Genomic DNA, 27,517 nt, shown 5'->3' with positions numbered 1-27,517 from the left:
AAAAAAGTCTGCATTTGCTGAGACTGAATGAAAAATCGACAGCTTTAATATGTTCCATTGATTAAATTCCATTAATAAAACGCTGGCTCTTGACACAAGGAAATAAATAGCCAAACTAACATAATTAGTGATACGTGACATAAGCTTTTGCCCACAGCGGAGACCACAACATTTCTACCTGCAGTCTAGTCAGGAATATAACAAGGTTGTTTGTATATAAAACAATCGTTAAATTTGCACAGAAGTATTGTTATAATTACACAACAGTTATGTTGCATAGGTTGGAGGTCTGCTGTGCTAGACGCTGCACAGAGAATGACAATCTTTACCCTAGAGCCTGCAACCTATAAGACAAGGCAGACCAGCTGGATGAGACAACTGGATTGGGTTGGGGGTGGTGGCAAAGACAGGACAATACAAATAACAAGATATACACAATTCTTAGCCAATCAGGAGCAGTAATGACAACATACCATCTGCCGTGGCACTATTAGACTGCAGTATTCTACGTGCATCACGATTTGACTGCAGTACTCTGTATGCTTCATGGTGGACTAGAGTTTTGAAGAGACTTTTGGAGCAATAGAATACTTTGTACTGGTGCTTGTTTCATTCTTGATGAGTTAATACACCAGAAAATGTAGATGCTCATGGAAGAAAGTAGACAACTGGGGTGGGTGGCAATGGTAAGTGAAGGTCAGCAGTTATCAGGCACGTAATCAGGTAACAGGTCAAATAGGCAGGGTAGGGATAATTTTTATATACTCTGAATGGACATGCAATTGCTTTTCTTGAATAAGTGAAAGAAGAAGAACCAATGAAGGGACTTAAAGAAGACTAGAAGACTTAGGCCTCATTTACACTGCATCTCTGCTAAGCCCCAGGACAGTAGCTGAGAAGCAAGGCGTGTGAGTCAGTAGGACATAGTTTTAAAGTAGAACTGAAGTACCTAAACCCAATAACTAAGTTGGGGTTTTTTTTAAAGAAAGAAGTACAGTAATATAGATCTCCATGTTTCAGGAATACATCAACTTATAAATAACGAGGCTAAGAGAAAATAATTTCTATGGGCATTTTAGTCTTAATTGTCCCTCCTGAGTTTCCTTATAACTGCCCAGAAGCATTTGGGGTTGGCCTCTGTCAGTAAAAGGATACCAGACTAGATGGGCCACTGGTTTCAACTATACTGGCAAGTCCAATTTTCATGTTAATAGGAGGAAATAGATTGGCCTTATGAAATCCTTTTAAAATTGTATTGAGAACCCCTCAATCAATAAAAAAAAAAAAAGCCTAGATTCTTGTTCCCTACCCAACTCACATGAAGAACCAGAAATTCCATTTTCTACTACTTGCAAACTGCCAGGTTTAGATAGTCTTTTCTTTTCCTCCCTAACTTAGCAAGGGCAGAGGGTTAAACTTTCATGAAATTCAGAACGAGCAAAGCCAATAATTACAGTGTTACAACATAGTGCCGGATGTAGTGATGGCAAAAACACTGTGTTTTGTTATTCATAATATTTTCTGTAAATCATTTTTTAATGTACTGAAATAGATTTTTTTTTTCTGGCAAAGTAGTCATCTCTCTAAACACTGAACTTTAGGTATTGATATTACAAAATTCTGAGAGGTGAGGAGAGTCCTTTAAACACAAATGCCAAACTACAACTTCTGTGTCTGCATTAGTCGAATTACAGAATGAGAACAATAATCATGAATTAAACTAACAATGGAAAATATAAAAATGCTCTTGAAAATGTTTGAAATGAACTGCAGAGATGAAATCACACGCAAGAAATGCATAGCCCTCAAGCACAGCTACTAGATATTATGGTATGGCTCATGCAGGAGTAAAGACTTATGGTATAATACAAAATATACTTCTAAAATGAAAACAGTTCATTGCAGAGATCAAGAAAATTATACTACAATCTATTTTGAAAATGTCAAACAAAAACCAAAAACAAGCCTTTTGCTAATCTTCTAAATTTTGGATGGGTTCTTGGATCCCTCTTCCTTTGAAGATAGTCTCTGGGATGCCACTCTGACCTGACTTGTGTCTGGGTACTGGGAAATAAATTTAAAAAGACTGCTGTTTCCCAGTCTGCTTTGCTAAGTATTGTGCTGTACTGCCTGCTGGGGACTATCTTGTTCAGAAAGGCATAAACTTCCACAGACTTCTGGTATCCCTGCTCTCTGCAAGTCTATTCCTAGAATTTGACAAAGTAGATTGTTATCTACAAAAGCTTACATCTCTCTCAACAGGTTAGTCTCCCAGGTGCCACCCTGCCCTGGTCTTCTGCCTGACTGAGCTAACTGCTTTATCCATTACATAAAGAGAACATTAAACAGCTCCCAATACAGATTTCAGAAAATGGAAAAAAACACTTGTAGTACATCAAGAGGCCATAATGCATCCCTGAAAGTCAGCTAGACTCAAGAAAAGTCACTAAATATTTAGGCATGGGGCTGGGTCCATAGTAAGTAACACCTTTATATGTAATATCCATATACCTACAGAGGTGTATATATATATGACTATAATGTAATGTATGATATGCCTTAACAACATTAGAGAAAGAGAGGGATTTAGGCTTCCATAAATCAACTTTAAAACTTAAAAAACACTACAAGAAATATATTTAATAAAACAACTGCAACATTCATGGAGGTGTATGCAATTTAAACTCCTATTTTTGTGACTCTCAAGGTAGACTCTGAATGTTCAAATTAGAAAGTATGCATTTCTGATAAGATTGAATTATAGATGGCTACTTAAAATTCAAATATCAAATTAAATGACCCAAAAGCAGTTGGTGAACTTTGCATTTGTGAGATATAAAATTTAGGATTAAGAAATTACATTGGGTTGTCTTTTATTTTTTAATGTAACCATCAAAAATGTCTATTTACATTCTGTATTGCTACTGTGGATAACTCTCTGCAATGGCTGTTTCTTAAAAGGTAAAAAGCATTTCTACATAAGAAATTCCTCATTTTCATTACGATACTTGGCTAAAAATGCCACAAACTGATTTTTAAAAAGTTTTTTTTTTTTAAAGACAGCTGTTAATGCTAGTCTCAACAAAACTTGTGGTTTCTCGTTTTTTGGGGGGTTTTTTAAGATGAAAAAGATTAAGTTTATGATTTATACTCCTGAAGCAACAATTGCTATGTTTAGATATTCTCACATGGTGATAATAACGGTTAGGCATTTAAAAATTTGCAAGTACACTAACCAAAGACAGCAAAGTTTGGATATGTAAAACCAGGCACCCTACTATTTACTAGTCCAATTTTAAGTTAAAAAAAAAACACTTCTTCATCAAAAGGTCACTGTACTGCAATAGGACATAGTAAGCAATTGTGAAATTAAGCCCTCCAGAACCTGGTTGCAACTTTGGAATGTGACCATTGTTGTGCAATGGAGTTTGTCACCATCATATGAAAAAGCCATTGGGAAATAAATCTCTTGTTTACCTGCTAACCACTGATAGCTATCAACTGATTCACTTACTGTAGTAGATTTCTAAACTGAGAAACTAAATATTTAAGTGTTAACATGCCATCATTTTCTCTTTAAAATATTCTATTTAAGCAACTTTTGAATAACCCTCACATATCTCACATCTTCTATTTCTATCCCCCATGTGTTATTGCAAAGAAACTTAACATGTTAATAGGTCCTTTGGTTTTTGAGAATTTGGTGATTCTTACTGCTTGTTTTCACCCCGAAAGTACAGTAATGATGATGTGCTGGATATCAGATGCTGTGTTAATTATGTTCATATCTCACACATAGATTTAACTTAAAATCAACAACAAGCAGCAGGTGTAAATTCACACACAAAACCATATTTTTTACTTACATACAAAGGAAAGAGCACATAGGTCTGAGTACATTTTGCAGAATGTGAGACAAACATTCATTGCCTGGAAACCTGAGGAATTTGAGCTGCATTCTTCCCCTGTCATCAGCAACATAGCCAAGGTTTTCAGGAATGACTACTAAATCTATAGCTACCGGCCAAAAGTAAGGTGTTGAGTTTAGATACAGAAACACGGATTTAGGAGCCTAATTTTAGGTTAGGCACCTAACTTAAACCTATCTTGGGTTTAAACATTTGAAGATTAAAAACCTCAGTCACCAAAAGATGTTTTTCATTCCTCCTCTCTCAATGACTTATCATCTGGACAAGGGGGAAGAGATTGACATTGTATATCTTGACTTTAAAAAAGCCTTTGATCTGATATCCCACGATCACCCCTTGGTTAAACTGGCTAACTGCGGCCTCGACCTCACCACGATCCGCTGGCTGGGGAATTGGCTCCGCAGTAGGACCCAGAGGGCAGTGGTCGATGGGAGCCAATCTTCTAGGTGCAGTGTGACCAGTGGGGTCCCACAAGGCTCTGTTCTAGGGCCTATACTGTTTAACATCACCAATGATGTGAACATTGGTGTCAGAAGCGAACTGGCTAAGTTTGCCGATGACACCAAACTCTGGGGTAAAGCATCCACACCTGAGGACAGGAGGGTGCTCCAGGTGGATCTTGACAGGCTCGCGAAATGGGTGGATGAGAACCTGATGGTGTTCAACACTAAAAAATGCAAGGTTCTCCACCTCGTGAGGAAAAACCTTATAGGAATGGCAGTGCTACGCTGGTTAGCCCTGCAGATGAAAGGGACTTGGGGGTCGTGATTAACCACAAGATGAACATGAGCCTTCAGTGTGATGCTGCAGCTAGTAAAGTGAGCAAAATGCTGGCCTGCATCCATAGATGCTTCTCAAGCAAATCCCGGGACGTCATTCTCCCCTTGTACTCGGCCTTGGTGAGGCCGCAGCTGGAGTACTGCGTCCAGTTTTGGGCTCCACAATTCAAAAAGGATGTGGAGAAGCTTGAGAGGGTGCAGAGGAGAGCCACGCGCATGATCAGAGGTCAGGAAAACGGACCTTACGATGAGAGGCTGAGAGCTATGGGGCTCATCAGCCCGGAAAAGCTCAGGCTCAGGAGTGATCTGGTGGCCACCTATAAATTTATCAGGGGTGCTCACGTCTGTTCACCAGAGCGCCCCAAGGGATGACAAGATCGAATGGTCACAAACTCTGCCGTGACCTATTCAGGCTGGACATAAAAACTTCTTCACTATCTGAGCCCCCAAATTTTGGAATAGACTGCTGCCAGAGGCGGTTCAAGCACCCACTTTGAACACCTTCAAGACACATTTGGATGCTTATCTTGCTGGGATCCTATGATCCCTGCTGACTTCCTGCCCCTGGGACAGGGGGGCTGGACTTGATGATCCTCCAGGGTTCCTTCCAGCCAAAATGTCTATGAAATCTATGAATGATCACCAGCTAGATCATGTACTACCTATAAGAGTTTCCAACTAGGAGATTTTCTGATTTGCAAAACTTACCAAACATTTCTATCTAGTTACTTTTAAAAACATTTAATGAAAGGCATCTCTCTTTCCAAATACTCTTGTGATTACATGAAACCTCCAAACCACTCTAAGGCAGTGATTCCCAACCCGGGTGCTGTGGCAACGTGGGGTGCTTTGAGATCCTTTCAAGCACACTGCAGGATGCCACCCAGTGAGTGCATCTATATGTGTGCTTTACTGCGGAGTTCACTAATTCACTGCGCAGCAAAACATCAGTCTACCCATGTGCTGGTATTAGGGCATGGTAAACTAATTAACCCTGCCATAAAATAGTACTGTTGGGACAGTACTATCTTAGGGCGGAGTCATTAATTGTGATCAAATGCATGCGTAAACAAAGAGCACAGGGCACAAATTATGCCCAGTCGACAGAGGAGTCAGACCCACAGCTCCTGCCAGTCCCTCCGTTGCCCAGTGCTACCACCTGAGCTAGGGAAAGACATTCAAAAAACCTGAGTCTGAATTGACTCAATCTTTCCAGGTTAGTCTAACCTGGCTACGCTAAATCAGTTTGTAACTGCTCAAGACATCCCAGACATGCAGACACATGCCACAGTGGCTCAGGCTAGAAGCCGAGAGCAGCCCTCCCTTTCCTTCCACAGTACTGAGCTGAGGAAGGTGTGGCCAGGCCCTGGCAGGATGCTCTGATTAGCCCAGTAGGGAATTGATAACAGTGTTTATCACCCCATTAACAAACCAACAGAGGGACATTACCAGCTACCTGTTGATTCTGCCTTTGTCCCATGTGCCACAGTACAGACTGCAGCCAGCATATAGTCTGCTGGCTAACACAAAGTCAGCAAGGCAGAGGGGAGGGGGGAATTCCTGCTTAGCAGGGAGTGGTGAGGGGGAGGAGAGGGAGCTGCCTGCAGTCTCTGCTGAGCTCCAGCTGCGGAGCAGAGGGGAGGGGCCAGCCCTGTGGTGGAGCAGAGAGCCCTGTCCAGCTTAGAGCGCATGCCAGGATGCTGGGAGTTTCTGGGTTAACTTAAACCAGCAAGGGGACTGGGACAGACAATGCGTAAACCAGTTTGACCCAAATCAGTTAAGTCCAATAATATACTGAACCAGGTTTATCTCAAACCAGTCATTTCAGTCATTTTCAAACTGGTTTATGTGTAACAAAACAGATGTTCAGTGCATGTTTCTGATCACTTAATTTGGTTTACGTGTAATGTCTGTCCCTAGCCTTGCAGACCAGGGCCGACCCCTGTGAACCCTACCAGCCTGGTGCTGCTCCACCCCAGCTCAAATTGCTGCCAGAGCAGTGTACTCTGGTTCAAACAACTCCAGAGTTTATTGTGTCATGTTAACTGCATGTGTAGATGCACCCAGTGTTATCACTGTTAGGTGTGCACGCAAAAATCACAAGATAAACCCAGAGGCATTTTGCCCTGTTGTGGCCTTTTTGAGTTCTTTGCAATGGAACTGCTCTTTCTTTTTTTTTTAGTAAACAATGAGTGAAAACTAAGAGCTGGCATTTTCCAAAGGGTGCCTCAATTCTATCAAGGGGTTCCTTGAACTTAAAAAGACTGAGAAACATTGCTCTAGGGGAAAGCATTTTTTGCTATGATGGGTGTTTTCTAGCTCAGATTTTTATGATTTATCTTTGGCCTCCAAAAAACATCAGTCCCAGATGGAAGAACTTTATGAAGAAATCTCTTACAAAGAGGCCTTAGGAATAAACAAAACAGGCTGGTAAGATGACATGGTGGTTCAGGTTTCTGAACAGAAAGGTGACAGCTAACCCAGAACAAGCAATTCTAACATGTTGTCTCCTATTTTCAGTGTTTTCTTGTGGGAAAATGACCGACCCACAAGCCAATGATTCTACTACTGGGTCTTGTACAAATTTGATTATAAATAGTACTACGAACTTCAAGTAAACCTCAAATAACAGAAACTACTCATGAAATTAAAGGCTTGTGGAATCAAGCGCTCACTCAATCAACAGGAATTGATTGGTTCCATAAATAGGGGCATGGAAGTAAGTACTAATGGTAGACAATATTTTCAGACTATTTATAGCCCATATTATAAGTCCCAAAAAATGCTTTATAGTACTCATAGAATTCCTGGTTGTAGGTTAAGCCTCCGTGTATTGTATATGAGTTGAAAGTTCCTTAGATACAACAGAACTGATCACATCACTTTGAAATGCAAAACAAGGTGCTTTGATGCTGCATTAGCAATACTGAAGTTTTGTGTGTAACCACAGAATATATTTTGACAGTGGAAACTTCCCCATGCTCTTCAGAATGCCACAGCTCCGCTGGCTTTGTATCATACAGACATACCTGAAGGGCACTTGAGAATACAGGAAAGGAAGAAGACTGGGAAGCCATCGTAAAAGCTTGTGTTGGTTTGATTGCCAAAGCTTTTCTGAACACTGTATGTGTTGCCTCCTGCTTTGCCACAGGTGTATATCTCTGTTTCACCGGTTCATAATATCACACACTATTTTGGATTCCAAACTGGGTAGGCAAGCAAAGGAACTAATTTTACAACAATTTGATTCAGACAGCTTTTCATTTGTAATTTAAATTAGATATGTGTAAATTCATCCTGACTTCAATTCTATGCATTTGTTATGCATTTATGGAAAAGGCTTTGTGACAGCGATCACATTTAATACTCAACTACATAGGTCCTGTGAGGGTGCAAAGGGATGCTGAAGGAAACGCAGCATTTCGCCTTTCTGTGGCCCTGCATGAAGTGGGGCTTATACAATACAGTCCCTGCTTATGCATGCTCCAGTTTACTTAATCGTTCCTTTTCCATAGGTAGAAGAAATCCCAGTCCCTGCCCCAGGCTGCACTGTGTATGAGGGGGAGGGGTATATTTTAAAAGACACCATCTTGCCCTTCATATAAATTAACATATTTCTACAGTCTTCGTTGCTTTAGAGGTGTGGCTGAGGTACAGTATATAGGAAAAGGGTATACAGTCAATTTGAAAGAACTGCTAAATAGCAGATGGCCTGAGTAACTACCAAAATCTTTAAAAGAATAGTACTTCATTGGTCACCATCAAGGAGTTAAGATTTAGGAAAAATCAGTCCCCGTCCTGTACCACCCAAGACAACATAGTTCTGCCTTATTCTGGGTATAGGGCAGTACCGTGGCATTATTTCCGACAGTGACCTCTCTATGTCACCACAGTTTGGTAAACACCACCATTTGGCTGTATTTCAGTAAAATTCACTGGACAGCAATGTGTGGAGGTATACTGTACGTTTCAAGCAGATGCTCTGAGAGTCTCCAGTACTCCTGTATTTACGCTGTAGTGATACTGCATTTCTGTGCTAGAACAACAGCATAACGACAAACACTACCTAGGATGCCGTTGTTAGGTTTTAACAGGCCTTTTCTATTTCTGGCTTCAGATTCACTATGAGAGAAAAGAACAATTTCAATAAAAGGTCACCGAAGTGCAACACAAAAACTTGAGCTAAAGGCTATGTATTTCTGTAAGAGATCGGACCCTTTAGCATACTGACAGATACAGCACATGCTCCATACCGTGTACACCTTCTATAAAGAGAGTGAAGAGCTATGATGCCTTGGTTATGCAATTGCACAGAACTGAGAGATCTTCTTTGTGCAGACTGCTGAGATTTTATTAGTATTTTAACCTGGTTTCTGGCATCTTCGTCACAAAGATGCAAAGGATGATGTGCTGATAACATGAAGGGATTCCCTTCTTTCCTGGAGGGAATTTCCCACCCCCCCAGTAGAAAAAGCTTTTGAAAACTCATTTTTGTGAAAGCTGTTCAGTGTTTTAACATCTTATTATCCATTTTCACTTTAAGGCAAATACTTAGGACCTATTTGGGGTGAGCAGAATTTGACCCTTACAGAATATTTCAGTTTGTCTTCTCACGTCTGCCTCAGCAAAGTTGCTTTTGCTTTCAGGCATTCCTTGCCACTCCTGTCCATCCACATGAAATCAGCTGATCAGCTATAAGATTTCCCACAGCTATCCAGTAAGCTATTCATGCTTTTAGTCAGATACCAAATACCATACTTAGGGTGTACGTATGAAACAGAGTCCAAAAGGTACACCATTGACTCATTTAGTTTGCCTCTTACAGTCAACGAACTTCTCATTATAAAACCTTTGCCAACCAAAAAGATGAGGTTCACAAACTACAGAAGTCTTAAATAATATGCTGATATTTTTATGCCTTTACTGAAAAAGAAAAGATCAGTTGGAAAGCATGCTAACATGTTTAAAAGGTGTTACATAATCTGAATAAAGTGCTTTAACTTTTAACATCCATGCAATCATTTTGTTATTTCAGCTAAAGGATAGTTCTCAGAATCCATTCTTTCCAGAATCTCCAAGAAAAATACTCTTTTGTTTCACCATTTTCTGATTCATTTGACTTTGAAAGCAAAATAAACACGCTGCTGTGTTTAATATTGTTGCACAAGAGAATTCACAAGAATGAAATGTGTTCAGAGTTCCTAGAAAAAATGTAGCAACGCAGGCTGCCAGCTTGTTCAATGTCAAGCTCCAGGCATATAGCAGGACTAGCAGTAAATGACTCATAGTGAGTCACGCTTAAGCTATTTTTGCTTTTAAAGTACTGCCAGGCACTGTGTTAATATTCAACCCAGAGTAAATTTAGCAACGCAAGAAAACAAGTGTTTCCATGGTTGCTCCTTCACAATGTTTATGGTATATATGCAGCCATTAGGCAAAGGAATTAAGCCAAATAAATTATATGGAAATGTTCCTCTTTCATTTACAACTGAAGTTTGATACATTGGGTATTGTAGTCAGTGAGCTACTAGTTTTTCTAACTCCAGCAAAAATGTAAAGCAACAGCTAGCGTACCACTGTTAGTACTTTTTAGAGTACCACTAAAGTACTGTTAATATTGTATAACTGCTACTTTCTTCTCAATTGCTGCTTTTAATATATGCCACTATAATAAAGTGACCTGTCTACAGCATACTGCCATATGAATGATTTTGTTCTGAAAAGAAATAAAAAGGATTTATCGCTTTGAACCACAAAAAATAAGTTACGTAGTTTTCTACATTAATACCTCTCTTTCAGTGCAGAGAAAGACTGCCAGGACCTCACTGGGTGAAATTAAATGTCTCAGTCGCAGGTAACACATGTTCTGTGGCATGGCGAGTCTCTAAAGAGGAACGAGCAGGTAAGTAATCTGAAGAAGAGGACTGCAAGAGGAGGGGGAATGGAAACTTTTGTGGACTCATCTGAAAAGGGAAAGCAGCTGCAGAAAAACCGTAAAGGATGCTGATTCAGTTGGGTTAAATGAGGGAAGTGGTAAGGGAGTACAGGGGAGCTGGAAAATTTCTCCCCAAAACATAGCCAAGGTGCTAACAAATATTTAGGTGAGTAACTTTAATGAGACTATTTATGTGCACATAATCAGGTAAATGCTTCCAGGATTTGAATCCAGCTATCTGCGATGCATGACAGCCCAGGTCTCACCAGAAGCTTTTAGGGGGAAAAAAGCATTTTCCTCCAGGTTACCGGGAAAAACAATAAGTGTAGCCACAGGTACTAAAGAAAATACTTAAATAGGTGGCTAGATAGTTTACCTTGCCCACACTAATAATGGAGTTGTCAAACAATTATGTACGATCACTTAGTATGTTTTCTTGTTTTGTATTTTAATCAGTGACTAATTTTCCTCAGTAAAAAAACCTTTCTTTAACTTTGTTCATGACTTGCACACCATTATAAGCTGATACACTGGGAATATTTTTTCCTGGTTTCTTGCTTGTAAATGAGTCATAAAAAAATAACTGTGTACAGTGCTTAATCTAAAGCCCACTGAAGTCTATGCAAAGATTTTTTACTGACTCAGTGAGTTTTGGATCACGCTCATAAAATTTCAGATAAGAGTTGAGGGAAACATCTATATTTTTTCACTTGAAGTACTGTTAAACAAGTTACAGCAACATGAAGAAAAATAACTGATCTTAAAGGCACTTTATTCGTGAGAAAATGTTAAGTTGAAAAGAAATCACCCTTTACTCCAGTTTACTCACTTTTGACACTTTCAAGAGGGAAATGAAACAACTGAGATACTAAAAACTGTGTTAAGTGGTCAATACACATGCCTGGTAACTATTTCTGATATGAAAGAAATTAGAAGATGTGTATTAGGCTCACAGTGTGTCCTCAATACAGTGAATGAAATCTTTAGGTCCTGTAAACTAGCAAAAATCCCACCAGTTTCAGAAGCAATGTCAATTTTCACTAGCTGGTCCACCATGCATTTGCTGAATAGGTTGGAACAATATTGAGACACACTAGTCCAGGGGTGTCCGTCCTTTTTGAATGTGGGGCCGGATCATGAACTTTTTATCACCCAGTGGGCCAGCGAGCTATATTCAAACACCCTCTGTCCTGGGCCAGAGAGACCATGCCTGTGTAGCCCTACTGCATCTGCCTGTTGCTGCAAGGTTCATGGGAGCTGCTGGTGGGCAGGGGCAGGAGGGACCCATTCTGCATCCAGCCAGCTACTGCCCCAGAGACTGAAGGGGAGAAATAAATAGCTCCACATCTCCATCCCCCAAGCAGCGCAGCCCCACGAGCCAGCACTGCCTGAGGGGGGCTGGAGCAAAGCAGCTGCTGCACCGCAGCCCCTCACCCGCCCGCCCGCATGGTTCCACTCACCGCGGTGCCGGCCGCCTGCGCATGTAGCCCCGGTGGCCTCAGCACTGCGAGCCCAGAGCGTGGGGTCCAGCAGACACTGGCTTCCGCCACCTCGCCCTGCACAGGTCATGCCAGGACCCCACCTGCCGAGGCCCCCCACTTGCTGCTGGGGATGGGAGGAGGCCGGCCAGGTCGGCACCAGCCAGGAGAAGCGGCAGCAGAGCCGTGTGTCACTGGGGACACGATGGGACGAGCCTGGCCGGAGCGGCAGGGGCTCGGCTGCATTTTCCCCTTGCCTGCACCGTTCAGTCCTGAGCAGCACATGGCTCCGTCGCTGCTTCTGCTGGCTGGTGCCAACCTGGCCAGCCTCCTCCCGTCCCCTGCAGCACGTGGGAAGCCGACTTCAGCTGCGTGCTGGTCTGGATGGGACAGACCTGCCCTGGTCAGCACCAGCCAGCAGAGCCGGCAGCGGAGTCGTGTGCTGCTCGGGACTGCCTGGCACAGGTAGGGGAAAGTGCAGCTGAGCCCCTGCCGCTTCGGCTGGGCTCACCCTGTCCCAAGAGGCACATGGCTACTCCTCTTCCCACACGCACCGTGTCGGCAATGTCAAGCTGCCACGGTGCCTGTAGGAACCTTGTCCCTTCCCCAGGCCTTCAGCAGCCATTAGGAAACTGCTGAGGGGCTGGGGGAGAGACAAGGGGACAAGCAACTGTTTACTTTCGTTTTCCGTCACAGCACCGTGGGCACAGAAAATGCCTCAGCGGGCCGCCAGGCCGTATGGTGGACAAGCCTGCACTAGTCGACAGGAAAGAGGACATTCCAAAAACTATAAATATACAAAGGGATCTTCCTTTTCACTGGATCTCTGTAAAGTTATTATATGGTGTGCTACTGACATGTATCAATGGGTTGCCATCAGTTGCTTGATCTTACATCAGCTTTCCTGTCATGCCTGAAAAACCCCATGAGTTGTAGTACTCAACAAAAATGCTTGCCTGCAGTGGAGTTCCCAGGAATTCTTCCTCTTTCCTTTTTCGTTTGGTCACAAATAAAAGGTATCAAAAGAAGCAAGCAATCACAGAAAGGACAATGAAAAACAATACTCTCTCCGGGAAAGATGGGCATCCCTCCATGCAGCAGTGAAAATGAAAACTGTAAATAAAAATAGATTTGCTAACCTTACAGCTACATAGATTTTTTCTTCTTTGGTTTCCATTTCATTAGTAGAAACAAATAGCTAGAAACTGAATAACCATGATCCGGAAATTCTGTAGCCTTCATCATATATGCTCCATTCCTTCCTTACTGTTTGTCATCTGTGTACATTCTACCCTGTCTAAAATTTACACCATAAGATCTATGAGAAAGGAACGGCATCTCTGTGACTTCTGAAATGTCAAGGAAAATTATACTGAATTGTGCGGTACAGTTATTCTCTTGACTACTGCATGTACTTGAATCCAAGATGTTTTTAAATTTAAGATGAGTACTCAATAATTAGATTCTATACATGGAAAATTATAAATTTGTTATAATTTTCCAACATGTAGAATATAATTATGGGAGAGTAGCCTTACATTCATTCACCCAAAGCAGCAGCAAGGGCCTACGGACCACACCCCCACCCCTTGCCTCCCCTGCCCCTTAACCCCTACCTGCCTGTGCCCCTCTGCCACTTGTCCCCTCTGCCACCTGCCTCCCATGTCACTTGCCCCCCCCCCTTTCCTCCAGCCCCTTGTCCCCCATACCACTCATTGTATGTCCTGCTACCTGCAGCCCACACCTGGCCCCCGCTATGCCTGTGCCTGGCCCCTTGCCAACCTCCCCATGCCAAAGCTAACTGCACTTTATCATGCATCAGCAGATGCATGACACATAGAACCAAGGAGGTGATACTTCCCCTCTCTGCAGCACTGGTCAGACCACAGTTGGAGTACTACATCCAGTTTTGGGCACCGTACTTCAAGAAAGATGTTGATAGACTTGCGAGGGTCCAGAGGAGGACCACTTGTATGGTTAGGGGCTTACAGGAGGAGAGACTGGGGGACCTAGTTCTCTTCAGCCTCCACACGAGACGGCTGAGAGGTGATCTTGTGCCCACCTACAAATTCATCTGGGGGACACAACAAGGGATCGGAGATGCTCTGTTCACCAGGGTGCCTCTTGGGGTAACAAGAAACAATGGTCACAAACTGACAGAGAGCAGATTTAGGCTAGATATCAGGAAAAACTTTTTCACGGTGAGGGTGGCCAAAATTTGGAATGGGCTTCCAAGGGAGGCAGTGCTCTCCCCTACCTTGGGGGTTTTTAAAAAAAGGCTGGATAGGCATCTGGCTGGGGTCATCTGACCCCAGCACTCTTTCCTGCCTAGGCAGGGGGTCGGACTCGATGATCTGTTGAGGTCCCTTCTGACCCTATGGTATCTATGGATCTATGCCTGTGCCTGGCCCCAACCCTTGCCCCCCATGTCTGACCTCTTACACCTTGTTCCTCCATACCTCTTACCAGGGCTGAAGCCACAGCTCACCAGCTGCCTGCCCAGGCTGGTACTTGAACCTAAAGTAAGGCTTTTTCTTCCCATGTTGATAGAAAAAAGCACCTCATCTTGGATTCAAGTAAATACAGTATTTAGAAGATCAGAAAAAAGAAAATGTTTAGTATTATCATCATCATCAAATATTTGCATTAATGTAATGCTTAAGAGCCCCAATTGATTCAAAAGACTTAAACGGGAACTGATGCAACTCATCATGTTTAAGGACAGAAATCACATTTTTCTTAGTGTTTTGCATCGGATGATGGAGAGTCATATTTTGCAGCCTCCCAAAGTTTTCAGAAATTTAGAGGCAACCCCTGGCATCTATTTATATGTATATTACTCATCTGAAATTTATAAAACATTTCTGATGAGTCCAAACATGGTCACAAGACATGCAATTTTGTAATACTCCATGTTGCATAAATGGATTACTGTATAGTCAAGAAATATGGGAACAGACTGAACTGAACTAAACAGGGGGAAGAGCTACTCAAGCAAAAGGACAATGCTGGCAAAAGAACAAATGGGCAAACACAAGCCACGAATCAATTTAGGCTGAAAATTAGAAAAAGGTTTCTAACTAATGCAGGAGTGACATTTTGAAATGGACTTCCAATAGGAGACCAGGGGGCAAAAACTCAACTAGTTACAAGTATGCAAACCAAATGTTGTGATGTGGTTTTGTACAGTAATAAGGGGCTTCACGACATAGAAGTTCCTTCCACTTCTGTGTTCTATATTTCTACGATTAGCAAAAATGTATTGAATACCACCAGTACTCTTAGCAGTCACCTGGGGGGATGGCTCAAGCGAGGCATTCTTATTGTACATTAAAAGCTGATGCATTTGTTCTTTATATAAAGGACACACTCATTTCCCCTCCTTTTCAGATACATGTTTCATGGTGGTCTGACAGCTCTGAAGACTTGAGATGGCCTGAAAATGAGGTTTTTGTTCTGTGAAAAATTTCACAACAGAATGAAATCAAATCCTTTCAAAATACATGTGGGTGGGTAGGGAGTAGAAGGGGTGGGAGGGAGAGCCCTATTCCAAAATAGCCATCATCTCAGTGATGGTGGTAGTCACTCAGGATGCAAAAGACCCAGGTTCAAGTTGCAGCTGTGCTTGATACAGATGTCTCTCATATCAGTGCTGTCACAGGGCTAGAGTCAGGCTCTCCCTGCATCTCCTTTGTTAGAGCTGGCCCCTTTCATATAAATAATGTTATATTAATCGGGAACTGATAGACACTAGAGCCACAGACTGGTGGTTAGGCAGTTACCTAAAAGACCCAGGTTACTTAAAAGACTCCCAGACTGAAACAGGAAGAACAGGAACTAGAATCGGATTCTCCCGTGTTCCACAAGACTTTTCAGGGCTTGGTCTCTTTCATTTTGATCTCAAATTCTACCCTAGACAGAATTTACCATCCCAAAAAGTTTTGTTCAAACAAACACATTTCTGCAAGAAGTTCTGGTTTTGACAATGTTTAACTGAAAAATTCCCAAACAGTTCTACCAGAGACTGAAGCTCTCTGTTAATCTATTGAGTATGGCCAACAACATGAGTTTTTATTTGCTTTGTTCTGCCATCATACTTCATCAGTGACTTGGAGAGACAAGAGTTCAGACTCTATAGTGAATACTGTCACTGACTTTTTGGCTAGGATTGGAAACGAGATTGCTAAATCTGATAATGCAATTTTGTTATATGAATGCCTGTTTCAAGCTCTTCCAGTGCCCATGTTACTATGGTATCTAAACATCTCTCCAACTTTAATGCGTCTGTCCTGACAACAACTCTGGGAAATAGGGTAAGTGATCTTATTCCCATTTCACAGAAAGGAAACTGAGACAAAGACACCAAGACCATGTCCAGAGAAGTGCAGCTGTGTGGTACGTGGTGACGTCTGTGGCACCACATACCATATGTCCCGTACTCCATGCTACATGGGAGCAGCACGGAGGGGTTTCTTGGATACCCAGGGGTCAAAAAAATCCATAGAGAAAAACAGCGGAGCGGCACACATAGCAGCAGCATGTGCCACCTGAAGCCAAACTCCACTGCCAGCCAGACTGTGCAGCAGGACTGCTGCTGCTGCAGCCCCAGGAAGCCCCCAGGACTGAGGTAAGGCCCCAACCTCACCTACCCCACCTGGGGTAACTTGCCACTCACCAGTACGTGCATGGCACAGCCATTCCCTAGGGACAACTAGCAAAGGCCGAAGTGTGCCACCGCTAGTTGTCCCTGGGGAATCAAACATCCACACAGGTCTGGACATGGCCCAAGTGTCTTGCTCAAGGAACCATAGGAAATTATGGCAGGGAAAGAAATAACTCGTCTCTCTCAAGTCCTAGGTTAGATCACTTATTCCTGGACCATTCCTCATTTCTTTGACATACAATATCCTGTCCACTAGAAATGTTATTAGGATTAAAAGCTTGGCTCATACACCACTGAACTGTCAATAGTGTACATAAAAGCACCCCAACTTCCAGATTTGGACTTTCTGCTAAAAAAAAAATTACACTTTCTTGTTATAGGGGAAAAGACTGGAACCTGTGTACATGAATTGCTCTGCTCCCAACATGGCTAAGAACAGAACTGTAAGAAATATGCACAGGTCTGGAAGTTAGGAACAACTAAAATGAAACCCTAGGAGGACCTAGGTTCACAAATGAGTTGCAGCGTGACTGACCAAGTAGCTTCACCCATCTGCTGCAAGTTTCTTATCTGTTACCTAGGAGACAGTAACACTAATGGACTCCGTACTTGGGTGCTTGATGATTAATTAGATGATGCTTGTCAAGCACGAAACACTTAGTATGTCATGTTGCTGCTTGTTTCCTCATCATATCAGAAGCAAATCAATTGACTTCAATTTCTCCTGGAATCACTGGTGGACTGTTTTATGAATTTAAAGTGAGTTTCTTCCACAGTTGTATTTTACTATGCAAAACTGCATTTAAAAGAACATTTTTAAAGGTCTACCTCCTGCCAAATGTATGGTTTTGAAATAAGCACATCATCCAGTGTTACTCCTTGGCAAACTTATTTGAACAGCTATGATTAAATTTAATACTCAGTTTCTTTTGAGATGTCTCCCTATTTATACTGGCCATGAATCCAACCAAGCAAACCATCAAGACCTGAAATAAACTCTTTTTCCCAAAACTTCCAAAGCATGTGTTTTTTGGCTGTGAAGAGGGCAGGGAGGTTCACTACAAATGCCATGCTTTTGCCTTCCACACTCCATCCCAACTCGTGTTTTGCTGTGAGGAAAGAATGCCAAAACTAATACTGCATCTCAAAATGATTTGTTACCCCGTCAACATCTTCATCTTTCCTCTTTGTGCCAAACGTACTCCTTAAGTTGCTTGGCAGTCTTAGCAATATTTTGTCATTCACTTAATGGTTTCTACAAAACTACCAGAGGAGTTTTGTTTTCCTTGAGTGCATTTGTGTAGAAAGTAATGACTACAATTCCAAAGTGCATGTTACCAGCCACTATAAAACCCCTATGAAACTTGGCATCCTTTGAATATTAAACGGGAACCTAAACCTTACACAAAAAAATTAGGAACATGGGTCAGAAGGTACCTCCTGATAAGCTCTTCCAAGATCTCTTGAAAAAATAAATTAATAACCTCAAGTTTAAAAAGTGCCTTCATATTTATTTTCCTTTAAAGGCAAATTCTCCCACCTTAGAAGGAGCCTTTTGATTCATTTGGGCATCAAAGGAAAGGCTCTACTGGTTTAACATTAAACAGTAATTGACTTTTAAACTTACAAGAAAAAAATGCAAAGTACAGTTCCCACAGTATCCCCCTGGGGTTCAATCCTACAGGTGCAATGAATAATCCCTTTGATTTCAACAGAACTGCTCACATGCTTAACCTTAAGCACTTGCCAAAGTGTTTCATACTGAAACAGGGAGAAAGCTCAGGACCTCGCAGAGCTGGGACTCTTATGTACAGAAGAACTGGCCGCTCCATCTATAGTTAAGTCTACCAAGCAGTTTCCTTGCTAACCCAATTTGCACGTATCTCAAATACTTCTGACATTTCAAAGAGACTTTCCATGTCTTTAAACATGTCAAAGATAGCCAGTTTTTAGTAGGAGAGGGGTAAAAGAACTATACTTTTAATGTTATAAGAAACAAAGAATTGAAAATGTGTGGTTTAATTGTTCTCTAGCCTAAACAGGTTTGATTTGATCTCAAGTAAAAACAGAACTTTGGGCAAACCTACACTACTTGCATGCTCTGCCCAGGAGTGATGCCAGAGTATGCCCTGCCCACTTTCTCTTGCTCTATACATACTAAATCCTGTACATGTGAATCAGAAAGCCTAAAAACAGTGCTCAGGGTATACTCAATGTTGTTCTAAGACTCTGGAGGTTGGGGCACCTGGAATGGGAGCAAGAAGGCAGAGTATGCTCCAAGATGTTCTTCTTGGGTATGTCATGGGGGTCATGCAGCCGTGGGACTTAGGAACACAAGTTATGTTTGAAAATGGGACTTTGATATCTTTGAAAACTGCTTTTCATGCACATACAGTGAGATCTGCAATAATTTACACTAAATTCATGGAACATGACATTGTGAATGCCTGCGAACTGTTAACTGCAAGATGCAGAATAAGGGATTGAGGAAGAGCTCCTACACTCACTGAAAGATATGCAGGAGGGATGCTCTACGAGGCACCTTTACCACCTCTGACATGAAGGAGGACACATTGCACTTTCCTCATTAGGTCAGCTCCAAAGGTTCACAGCAGAATTTCTTAATGTACCTATCACAATAGCTCTGGAGTCTTTAGAAACCCAACAGAGAGAAACTCCTTTTATTTCTTTCCCATCTCTTTCTTCTTGTTGTAATCCAAGGAATTTCATATCAAAAACTCTATAGACAGAAACACTTTGCATGGTTCAACTATCAGCAAGGAAGCAGAGTTAAAGACAACCTCAACACATGCATGCATGTGCACATGCATTATGACAGCGCTCATTTCATGACTGTATATTAGCTCTGAAAAAAGGAATCTAGGTTCTTGTATCACCTTAAGTACACATAAGTAGTATCTTGTACTTCTATGTACTACTCTGCATCTAACAGAAAAGTATTAAATATATATTATATGTATGCATTAAAGTGCATTTTCACAGCATACATACAAATTAAGTATCAAACTGTGCCTAAGAACAATGGTGAATGCTTACTAGGTCTTATTTGCAGCTACCTTGCATTTAACCACTTCATCTTCTGCAGTGTGTGCATGTGTGTATATCATTTTCTGATTTAACTGTGACAGGGTGGTATGTGAATGCAGGGACTGCTGCTGAGCCATCCTGAATTCAGGTGTTAAATCCAGCATAAGGATGCAGTGTATTTACTGGTGACTCATGCTGACAGTTAGATTAATTTAACTCCAACAAGGACATAAGTGGCATGAGATTGCTTCTTTGAGACAGGAAGGTAAGGACTGGGTCAGAGAAGGTCATGCCAGGAAATGCCAGGAGCAACCAAGCCAGAGAAATCTTTGACTGAAGTTTACATTTTGATATAGTTATTTGAATTATCAATAAAACCAAATTCCAAGGTGCAAGTGAACTTGGGCTATACATATTATGCGTCTACACTGTTTGAAACAGGGTGAGAATTCTTCCTGTTTGTGCCTAAGAAAGTTTACAAAAAATATACAGCAAGCAGCTGCTGGTAAAATTATTAAAATAGAAAAATTATGGAAAACCATTTTAAAACGTATACTTGAGGTTATAGGTATAACCTATGTTGTATTACTGGAGTTATGTCCAGAGGATCATGTACTTGTAAAGGAAGCAAGTTAAAGAATGAACATACAACATAACTTTTAACACTTACCTGGGTGACCATAAAGTCCTCGACATAGATGTAAACAACTAGCACATAACAGAGCCCTACATGACATGAAGCCTACTGAAACTAATGGATGTCTTTCCAAAGACTTCAGCAATTTTTGGATGAACCCCCAGACATCAGAAGAGCTGATATAGCAACTCAGAACTTCCTGGCTCTTTGCAACTTCTCTAGAACAGATTAGTTCTTCCTGTACTTTGGTATATTTTATATTTCTCGGCAGGTGATCAATGTAATGTCTTCACGTTTTATTGTTTTAAATATGTGCTAGTCCAGCAATGTCTAGGTGTCTCTTTCAAGATCACAGGCCTACTGTGCTGCAAACACATAGATAGACACAGTCTCTGCTCCAAAGAGTTTATAATCTGAGCTCCTGTAGTTGTGATGGTCTAGGACAGGAATGAGCATGATGTGGGCCACAAGCCTGATCTTATGCATGGAGCCATGTCATCTGGCCTGTAGGGTTCTCCATAGGTCTAGAAATTTGGCAGCAGAGGATCAGTGGCAGCATTAATTGCCACAGCACTCTGAGTCATGACAATTAACACTACCACAACCTGTTCTATCACCAAATTTCCAGATCCATGGGGAGCCCCACAGATCAGATGAAATGGCTCCATGAGCTGGATTGAGCCCATAGGTGGGCCCCGTCCCTCTGGATGAGGTGGACACCACTGGTCTAGGAAATGTGCAAGAAGCAAGGTCACCTAACGATTTTCATTCAACCTTTTGGATTATGCTAAATGTGGTGGATCCCCCACAGAAAACAACGTGCATGTTGACTACAGACTGACAACTCCTCATTAAACTACATACAGAGCACAGCTGCCCACTCAGCATCAACAGGCACATCCCACTGATGCCCCTGCAATGCACAATCACAGCAAAAATCCAAAAGGCCAATGTAACAGGCATCAATTTGACTTTGAACAGCTACATAATAAAATACTCTCCCCAAAAAAAAGTAATTCTTATTGTTCTTGATTAACTTAGGGAACTTCCAACATTCCTGCTGCTTAAACTGGTACCATGGCCTAAGCCAGGGGTTCCCAAACTGTGATACACATACCCTAGGGGGTACGCAAGACACTCTGGGGGATATGCAGGAGAAATTGTGTAATGGAGGATTCAATTTTTATTATAATAATAATTAGTATTTAAGGGGTTAAAATATAAAACATATGCTGGTAGGGATACACAGGCAGCTAGTAAAGCTGGAAAGGAGGTACGCAATATGAAAAAGTTTGGGAACCTCTGGGCTAAATCAAACATATATTTAAGATAAATGCCCCGTCCATAGGCAATTTTAAGGTGGAAAATAAATGCAGTGTCAGTTATCAAGGTTTTAGCTTCTGAGTTACAAACACCTTGGAATTAGGAATTACAAAATAATGACGCAGCAGCAATAATGTTATGATTATGTTGGGAGTGAAAATGACCCTATTTTGTGGTCTGAACCCTGCTGTATTTATTCTTGGAGTAGTACCTAGAGCAATTTTCAGCTGAAAAACCAGTGCTAGTTCTGATGTCCAGCACCTTGCCAACTGTAAGGCCAGGACACAACTGCACTCAGCTCTACTCCTGGCAAACTGCGAAATATCAGGCTTAAAATTCACCTTCACAAGGTTTCATCAAGGCCTGGAAATTCACCTACCCTCTCCAGCCACAACTCATAAGAGACTAATCCAAAGCCCACTGAAATGAAAAGAAGAATCTTTCTACTGATTTTAATCAGCTTTTGGATTTGTCTCCAGAATAGTAAGAGTCAAAAAACAGCATTTTACAACACATGAAAACAGCCAGAACCTCCAGCTTCCAACAGCATAAATCATTAATCTGTGACTCTTGTAGTTCCTGAGATACCAGTTTATGTTGAAATCAAAATGGACAGGGGTGGGAGGGGAGGAAACAGGGACAGGGGTCAAGGGATGTAAAACAAAATGATGTAACTTTAAAATTTAATCATAATTTGACAGAGTAAGGACCTGACATATTATTTTAGGACTTGTGAGTTTTCCCAAAGCCAGTTATTAAAAGATTTTTTAAAAAATAGCTCTTATGTTGAGTGCACATAAAAAGTATATTTTGTTGTCCCATACCAATAAACACCAAGAACTGCCAACTCACAAGCTCCTTCAGCAGCACAAGCACAATAACTTAAAATTTTACCGCTTCGTGATTCAACATGAAGTAAGTGAGATACATTTTAATATGCTGCAGCGTTACATGGTGCGTGTGCAGAAGCTGTAAACCTGAGAACACATGCAGTAAGCACTTTCCAACAATATAGTTCTATGATAAAAGCAAAGGTCTCTTTAGGGTTGCAACACATCCTAAGTTGTGAAACAGGAGCAATTTGTTAAAGTGACAAATGAAAACAGCTTACCTAATCCTTTCAGAAGATCTTATCAATTAAGAGAAAACAGCCTCATTTAAAACAAAAAGCCCACCTTGGACTAAAAAGGATGTGAAGCAAGACTTTCATTTCATAGGTACGCAAATAACACAAGCATTGCAAGAAAGCTAACTGCATGAACGATAAATTACTTTAAATGAGTCTTATAAGAAGGGCATATATGAAAGTCTGAACTGCGTTTGGCTGTTTTGTATTTCAAACAATTTATTCATCTACTGAAATGCCGTGTATACGTAGAGCCATTTTCTATCTCCGCATAACCATCATTTTTAAAAGACAACTTACACTGTTTTCTCATGTCTTTAAGTTGCTCCTTAAAATGTTTATATTTTTCATGTCTCTGCAGGTCGGAGTCACTGTTTCTGCTCTCCAATGCAGTAAATTTTTCTTTTACTAGCACTTTTAGATCTGGTACAACTTCTGGAGTGTCTTGCTTTATCTGAAAGAAAAAAATGAAATTGTCTTACTCATCATCAAATTTGTCAGTAGAAAGCAAGGAGAGACAGGTGCAAAAATACAAACTTAATCAGAGCTTCTCTTGTCTTCAGCTTGACTGACAGCTCATACATTCTGGACCCATAACTTCTAGATAATTACTTATTTACAGGACAGTCACTATTACAATTGTAGACAATTACTGCACAGTGACATTTAGTGTGTTGCTCTACATGTAGACTCTTCCCTATACTCAGTACAAGGAATACTCTAAATCACATAATCAGATTTTACCAACATGAAAAGTAAATATCAAGAGTTTAATAGCACCCAGTATGGCAATGAAGGTGTCGACCTCTTAAGCTATCTGAATTATACCAAATAATAAGGTCTGGTCTACGCTGCAAAGCTTTGCCAGCATAGCTATGTCAGTTAAGGGTATGAACTTTTCACACACCCCTAGCCAACAGAGCAATGCTGGCAAAAGCACTCATGTGGATGCAGCTCTGTCAACAGAAGACGGCCTGTCTGCTTGGGTTGTGTCATTTGGGGAAATAGTTTAGCTGCGCTGGCAGAAAAAAGCCTTTTGCAAGCATGTGCTGTGTCTCCACTAGCGGGCTCTGCTGACATGGCTATATTGGCACAATTACAGCATCAGAGGCTGAAATTTCATGAACATTTTCAAAAAATAGCCCCTTATCCCTTATTTTGGTCTAACTCTACTACACAGCTTGTAACCTATACACAATACCCAAATGGCATGTGACCAGGCAATGCAACCCAGATAGCTACTCTAGAAGGAAACAAGCTTGCATTTATTTTCAGTGCCAGGACACAGCAATATGCTTTCCAGGCTGGGTTGGTAAAGAGACACAATCCCTGACTCAAAAGTACTCGCAAATGTGTTAACTGCAAGTGAAAGGCTTTGTGGAACTAAAAAAAATAATGGAAGCTGAAAACCAAAGATACTCAACACTGTTCCAGAAATGTAACAAGGATTTTGAGAATGCAGAAACCAAGAGATTTTTTTTCCTTTTAATTTTTAAAACTAATCCAGGTTGTGCAGAACTATACCTATGAAGGGGCTCCCAAAAGAACCAGATGGATCCAACTGCTGCTTTGTGCAGACACTCATGTTACACAAAGCTGATCAGATACAACCCTGACACTGAAGGAAGCAGACCTCTGCCAGAGTCCTTGGCTCTGAGATATTTCTAAAAAAACTCGTTGTGGCAGGAGTAGAAAGAACAAAGAAAATACTATTGAGTGGAAAAATGGAGTAGTTAAAAGCCACATAAAAACTTTTCAGAAATGTGGAGGGCAGCTAAAGAAGGTCATATTGTTTTCTAGGAGAAGGCCTCCTGCCGTCTTCCTTTTCTGCAAGCAGTGGGTGCCAGCACAAAGTAAGATAGCAGGAGGTTGCCTTATCTCTGACTAGCTGTTTCTGAAGCACTTGATGTTTTTAATACCTTTCAGTTTAGTCAGGCAGAGGAGGCTATGAAACTGTATTACAGAAAAGTGAGGAGTACTGCATTCCAAATAAAAATGAAACACATGTTTTTAAACAGACCATACACAAAAGGAGAAGATATAGAAACATCTGTGACTGATCGAAGGCTGAAAAGGCACACTTGAAATTTTGGGGGCCAACTGAGACCATCATAATGTCCCATTATGACTGGGATCTGGGACAAACACTTAAAGACAGATTCTTGTAAGACCCCAAATTAACCCTCAACAGTGCAGTTAAAAGGAAAAGGATGTCACAAAGTCCAGGCAAAATCTGGAGGATGGATAATGTGGATTCTGCGTTAGAGAGACCTGCAGCAGACCAGCACACCAACCTCAAAATCAGTTCATGGAGTACATGAAGCTGCATGTGTTGGGGCAAAACTCAACAAACCAGAGCAACGTCCGCTCATTTAAAAAAAAAAAAAAAAAAGACTCAAGATCTGCAATGGTTTACATTGCTTTGCAAGAATCTGCACATGGCAGCAGAGACCACACCATAAGATCAGAAGAATTTGTCATAGGAGCAAGGACAACATGACCACAGAAGGCAAATGGGCCATTAACCAGAAGGCAAATGTAAGATTTATTAACTTAAGGTTGAACACAGATGTAACACGCCAATATGGTGCCAGAAACAGTAAAGGAAAAGCCAGGGGCAACACAGTGTAAATGGTGAAACTTAGGACATTATCCTCACTACAGAAGTATGTGAATTAATAGCAAAAAGAAATAAGAAAAGAAGGTGACTTGTAAAAACACCAGGGGGAAAAATTCTCATTATTGGATTAAAGGCATGACAAACTTTTGTTTCAGAGACAGCTACTGTTTGAGGAGTATAGGACCAAAACACTTGACTAACAGTTTGAGAAAGTCCTCCAGGGAAAATGAAAGCTTTAAGACAGCCTACTATCCCCTAACTCCTAGGAAAGCTCCACTGTGGCAGACGCTCTATGACAGAAGATGAGTTAAGCACCTTGTTTTGGGAATCTTAGGATCAATGAAAGTAGCAATATAGTAGGTACTTTCACTGGCCATTGTAAGGGAGAGGGGAAGACAGAAATCTATTTTTGAGTAGATGTAAGAAAATCTAAAAAAATAGGTTAAAAGGCAACATTTCCTGTTATCTACAGTGGGAGAAATTCTGAGAGGTGGCTAAAGCCAAATATTCTTCTACACTTTTATTTCATCAAGGATCTGACAAATGGCCTTAGAAAAAGAAGCACATATCCATGCATGTTCAAAAACCTTCTCGAGAGACAGTAAGTTTTGGTCTGCACCCGAGACCTTCCACAGGACGATGCGACACATTTCTGATGGTGTGCAGCATAATAAGGTCTACAATGATTATGCTTTGATCTGGGAGTAATAAAAAAAAAAAAAAAGGAGAGAAGAACATGGCCAGAGGCTGTGAGTAGCTCTGGAAAAAGACAGAGCTCCCGCACTAAAGCTAAGCAAACAAAAAAGTAAATTCCATGTAATGGAAAAAAATACATCTGAGAGAAAAGGGCAACACAGCAAGGTGGACAGCTTGATCAGGGTAAAGTTCAGGCCGTTACCAATATACATGCCCACCAAAAATGAAAGGAGTATAATCTAGCTGTCCAAACCTGCAGTCTAAGCGCATTCCAGTAAAAAAGTGTCTAGTAGATACAAGATGCAAATTTAATAAAATGTTTCTGTGAAAGTGTCAAAGAGAATCCAATACTGAGGTACTGTATGGCAGTAAGTGCAAAACTGAAGTGTATGTGTATAGCACCAAACAGGGTAGCAGCATGGACTGTTATAGCCCCATGTTCAACACTGGCACCCAGTGGCTTACACTTTTAAAACCTGAACATTTACACGCAGCGTTGGTTTTAGTCAAGTGATGTAAAAAAATTCAGTTAATGAATTGACCATTAATCATTTACTGTCATTCCCAAAAGGGCTTAAGCAAAAAACACCCTCCCTAAGAACACAGCGATTTTTTTTGTCCAAATAAAAAAATTATGATTTACAAACTGAAGCCAAACATAGAAAAGATTTGGTTAAAGATGCATTCTTTGGAATATTTGACATAAATGTGACAATGCAGAGTCCAGAGTTAGATTAAATAAATTTCAGCCAGATTAAAAAACAAACCAACCCTGTTCAATCTTAAAGAGAACATATATGGCCACCAGAGCTACCGTTGAGGATGACATCCTTCAGAAAATAATTAAGATAGTCATCACAGGATGGCTGGAACTGCATACTCCCAACCTGTATTAAACTGAAGACCAACTCTTAGTAGTAGATCATTTTGCTTAAAGGCAATAGGAAGGGAGAAAGTGTGGTGGGGTGCATTGCTTTTAAATGTTGCAGTGGATGGGTAGGCTGGGAGGTTGTTTTGTTATACCTTTTTGTTCTCTTCTTTGTTTTATCTTTCATTGTCAGCTTTTCTGAGTCTTTTTGAGAAGAGTAGCATATAAATCAAATAAATAAGTGAACTGTTACAGAAAATATACTAAAAGCCGATACCTGAAGGCAAGTTAGGGACTGAAAAATCTAAAGAAAGGGCCAGAGATGTTTTATACTGGCCTCAAATGAACAGCAACATCACGGAAACTATTAAGGCTTATTGCACATTTTTGAACGTACAGAACAAACCAAGAGCCA

General features: G+C 41.1%; 1 protein-coding gene across 2 annotated transcripts in view; it reads right to left on the bottom strand.

Moving 5' to 3' along the window:
- Window positions 1-27,517, bottom strand: part of LOC109321964 (E3 SUMO-protein ligase NSE2-like) — a 154,166-nt gene that overhangs the window by 75,467 nt on the left and 51,182 nt on the right. For both annotated transcript variants that reach the window (XM_019552710.1, XM_019552700.1), the window contains exon 2: window positions 23,219-23,372. In XM_019552710.1, coding sequence (XP_019408255.1) covers window positions 23,219-23,372 — 154 coding nt within the window. The remainder of the gene's footprint in view (window positions 1-23,218; window positions 23,373-27,517) is intronic.

The sequence above is a fragment of the Crocodylus porosus genome, unplaced genomic scaffold, assembly GCF_001723895.1.
Source record: "Crocodylus porosus isolate Cpor-Errol unplaced genomic scaffold, CroPor_comp1, whole genome shotgun sequence".
Taxonomy (NCBI): Eukaryota; Metazoa; Chordata; order Crocodylia; family Crocodylidae; genus Crocodylus; species Crocodylus porosus.
Note: the sequence above shows the minus strand (reverse complement) of the source record. Positions and strands in the feature narration are given on the sequence as shown.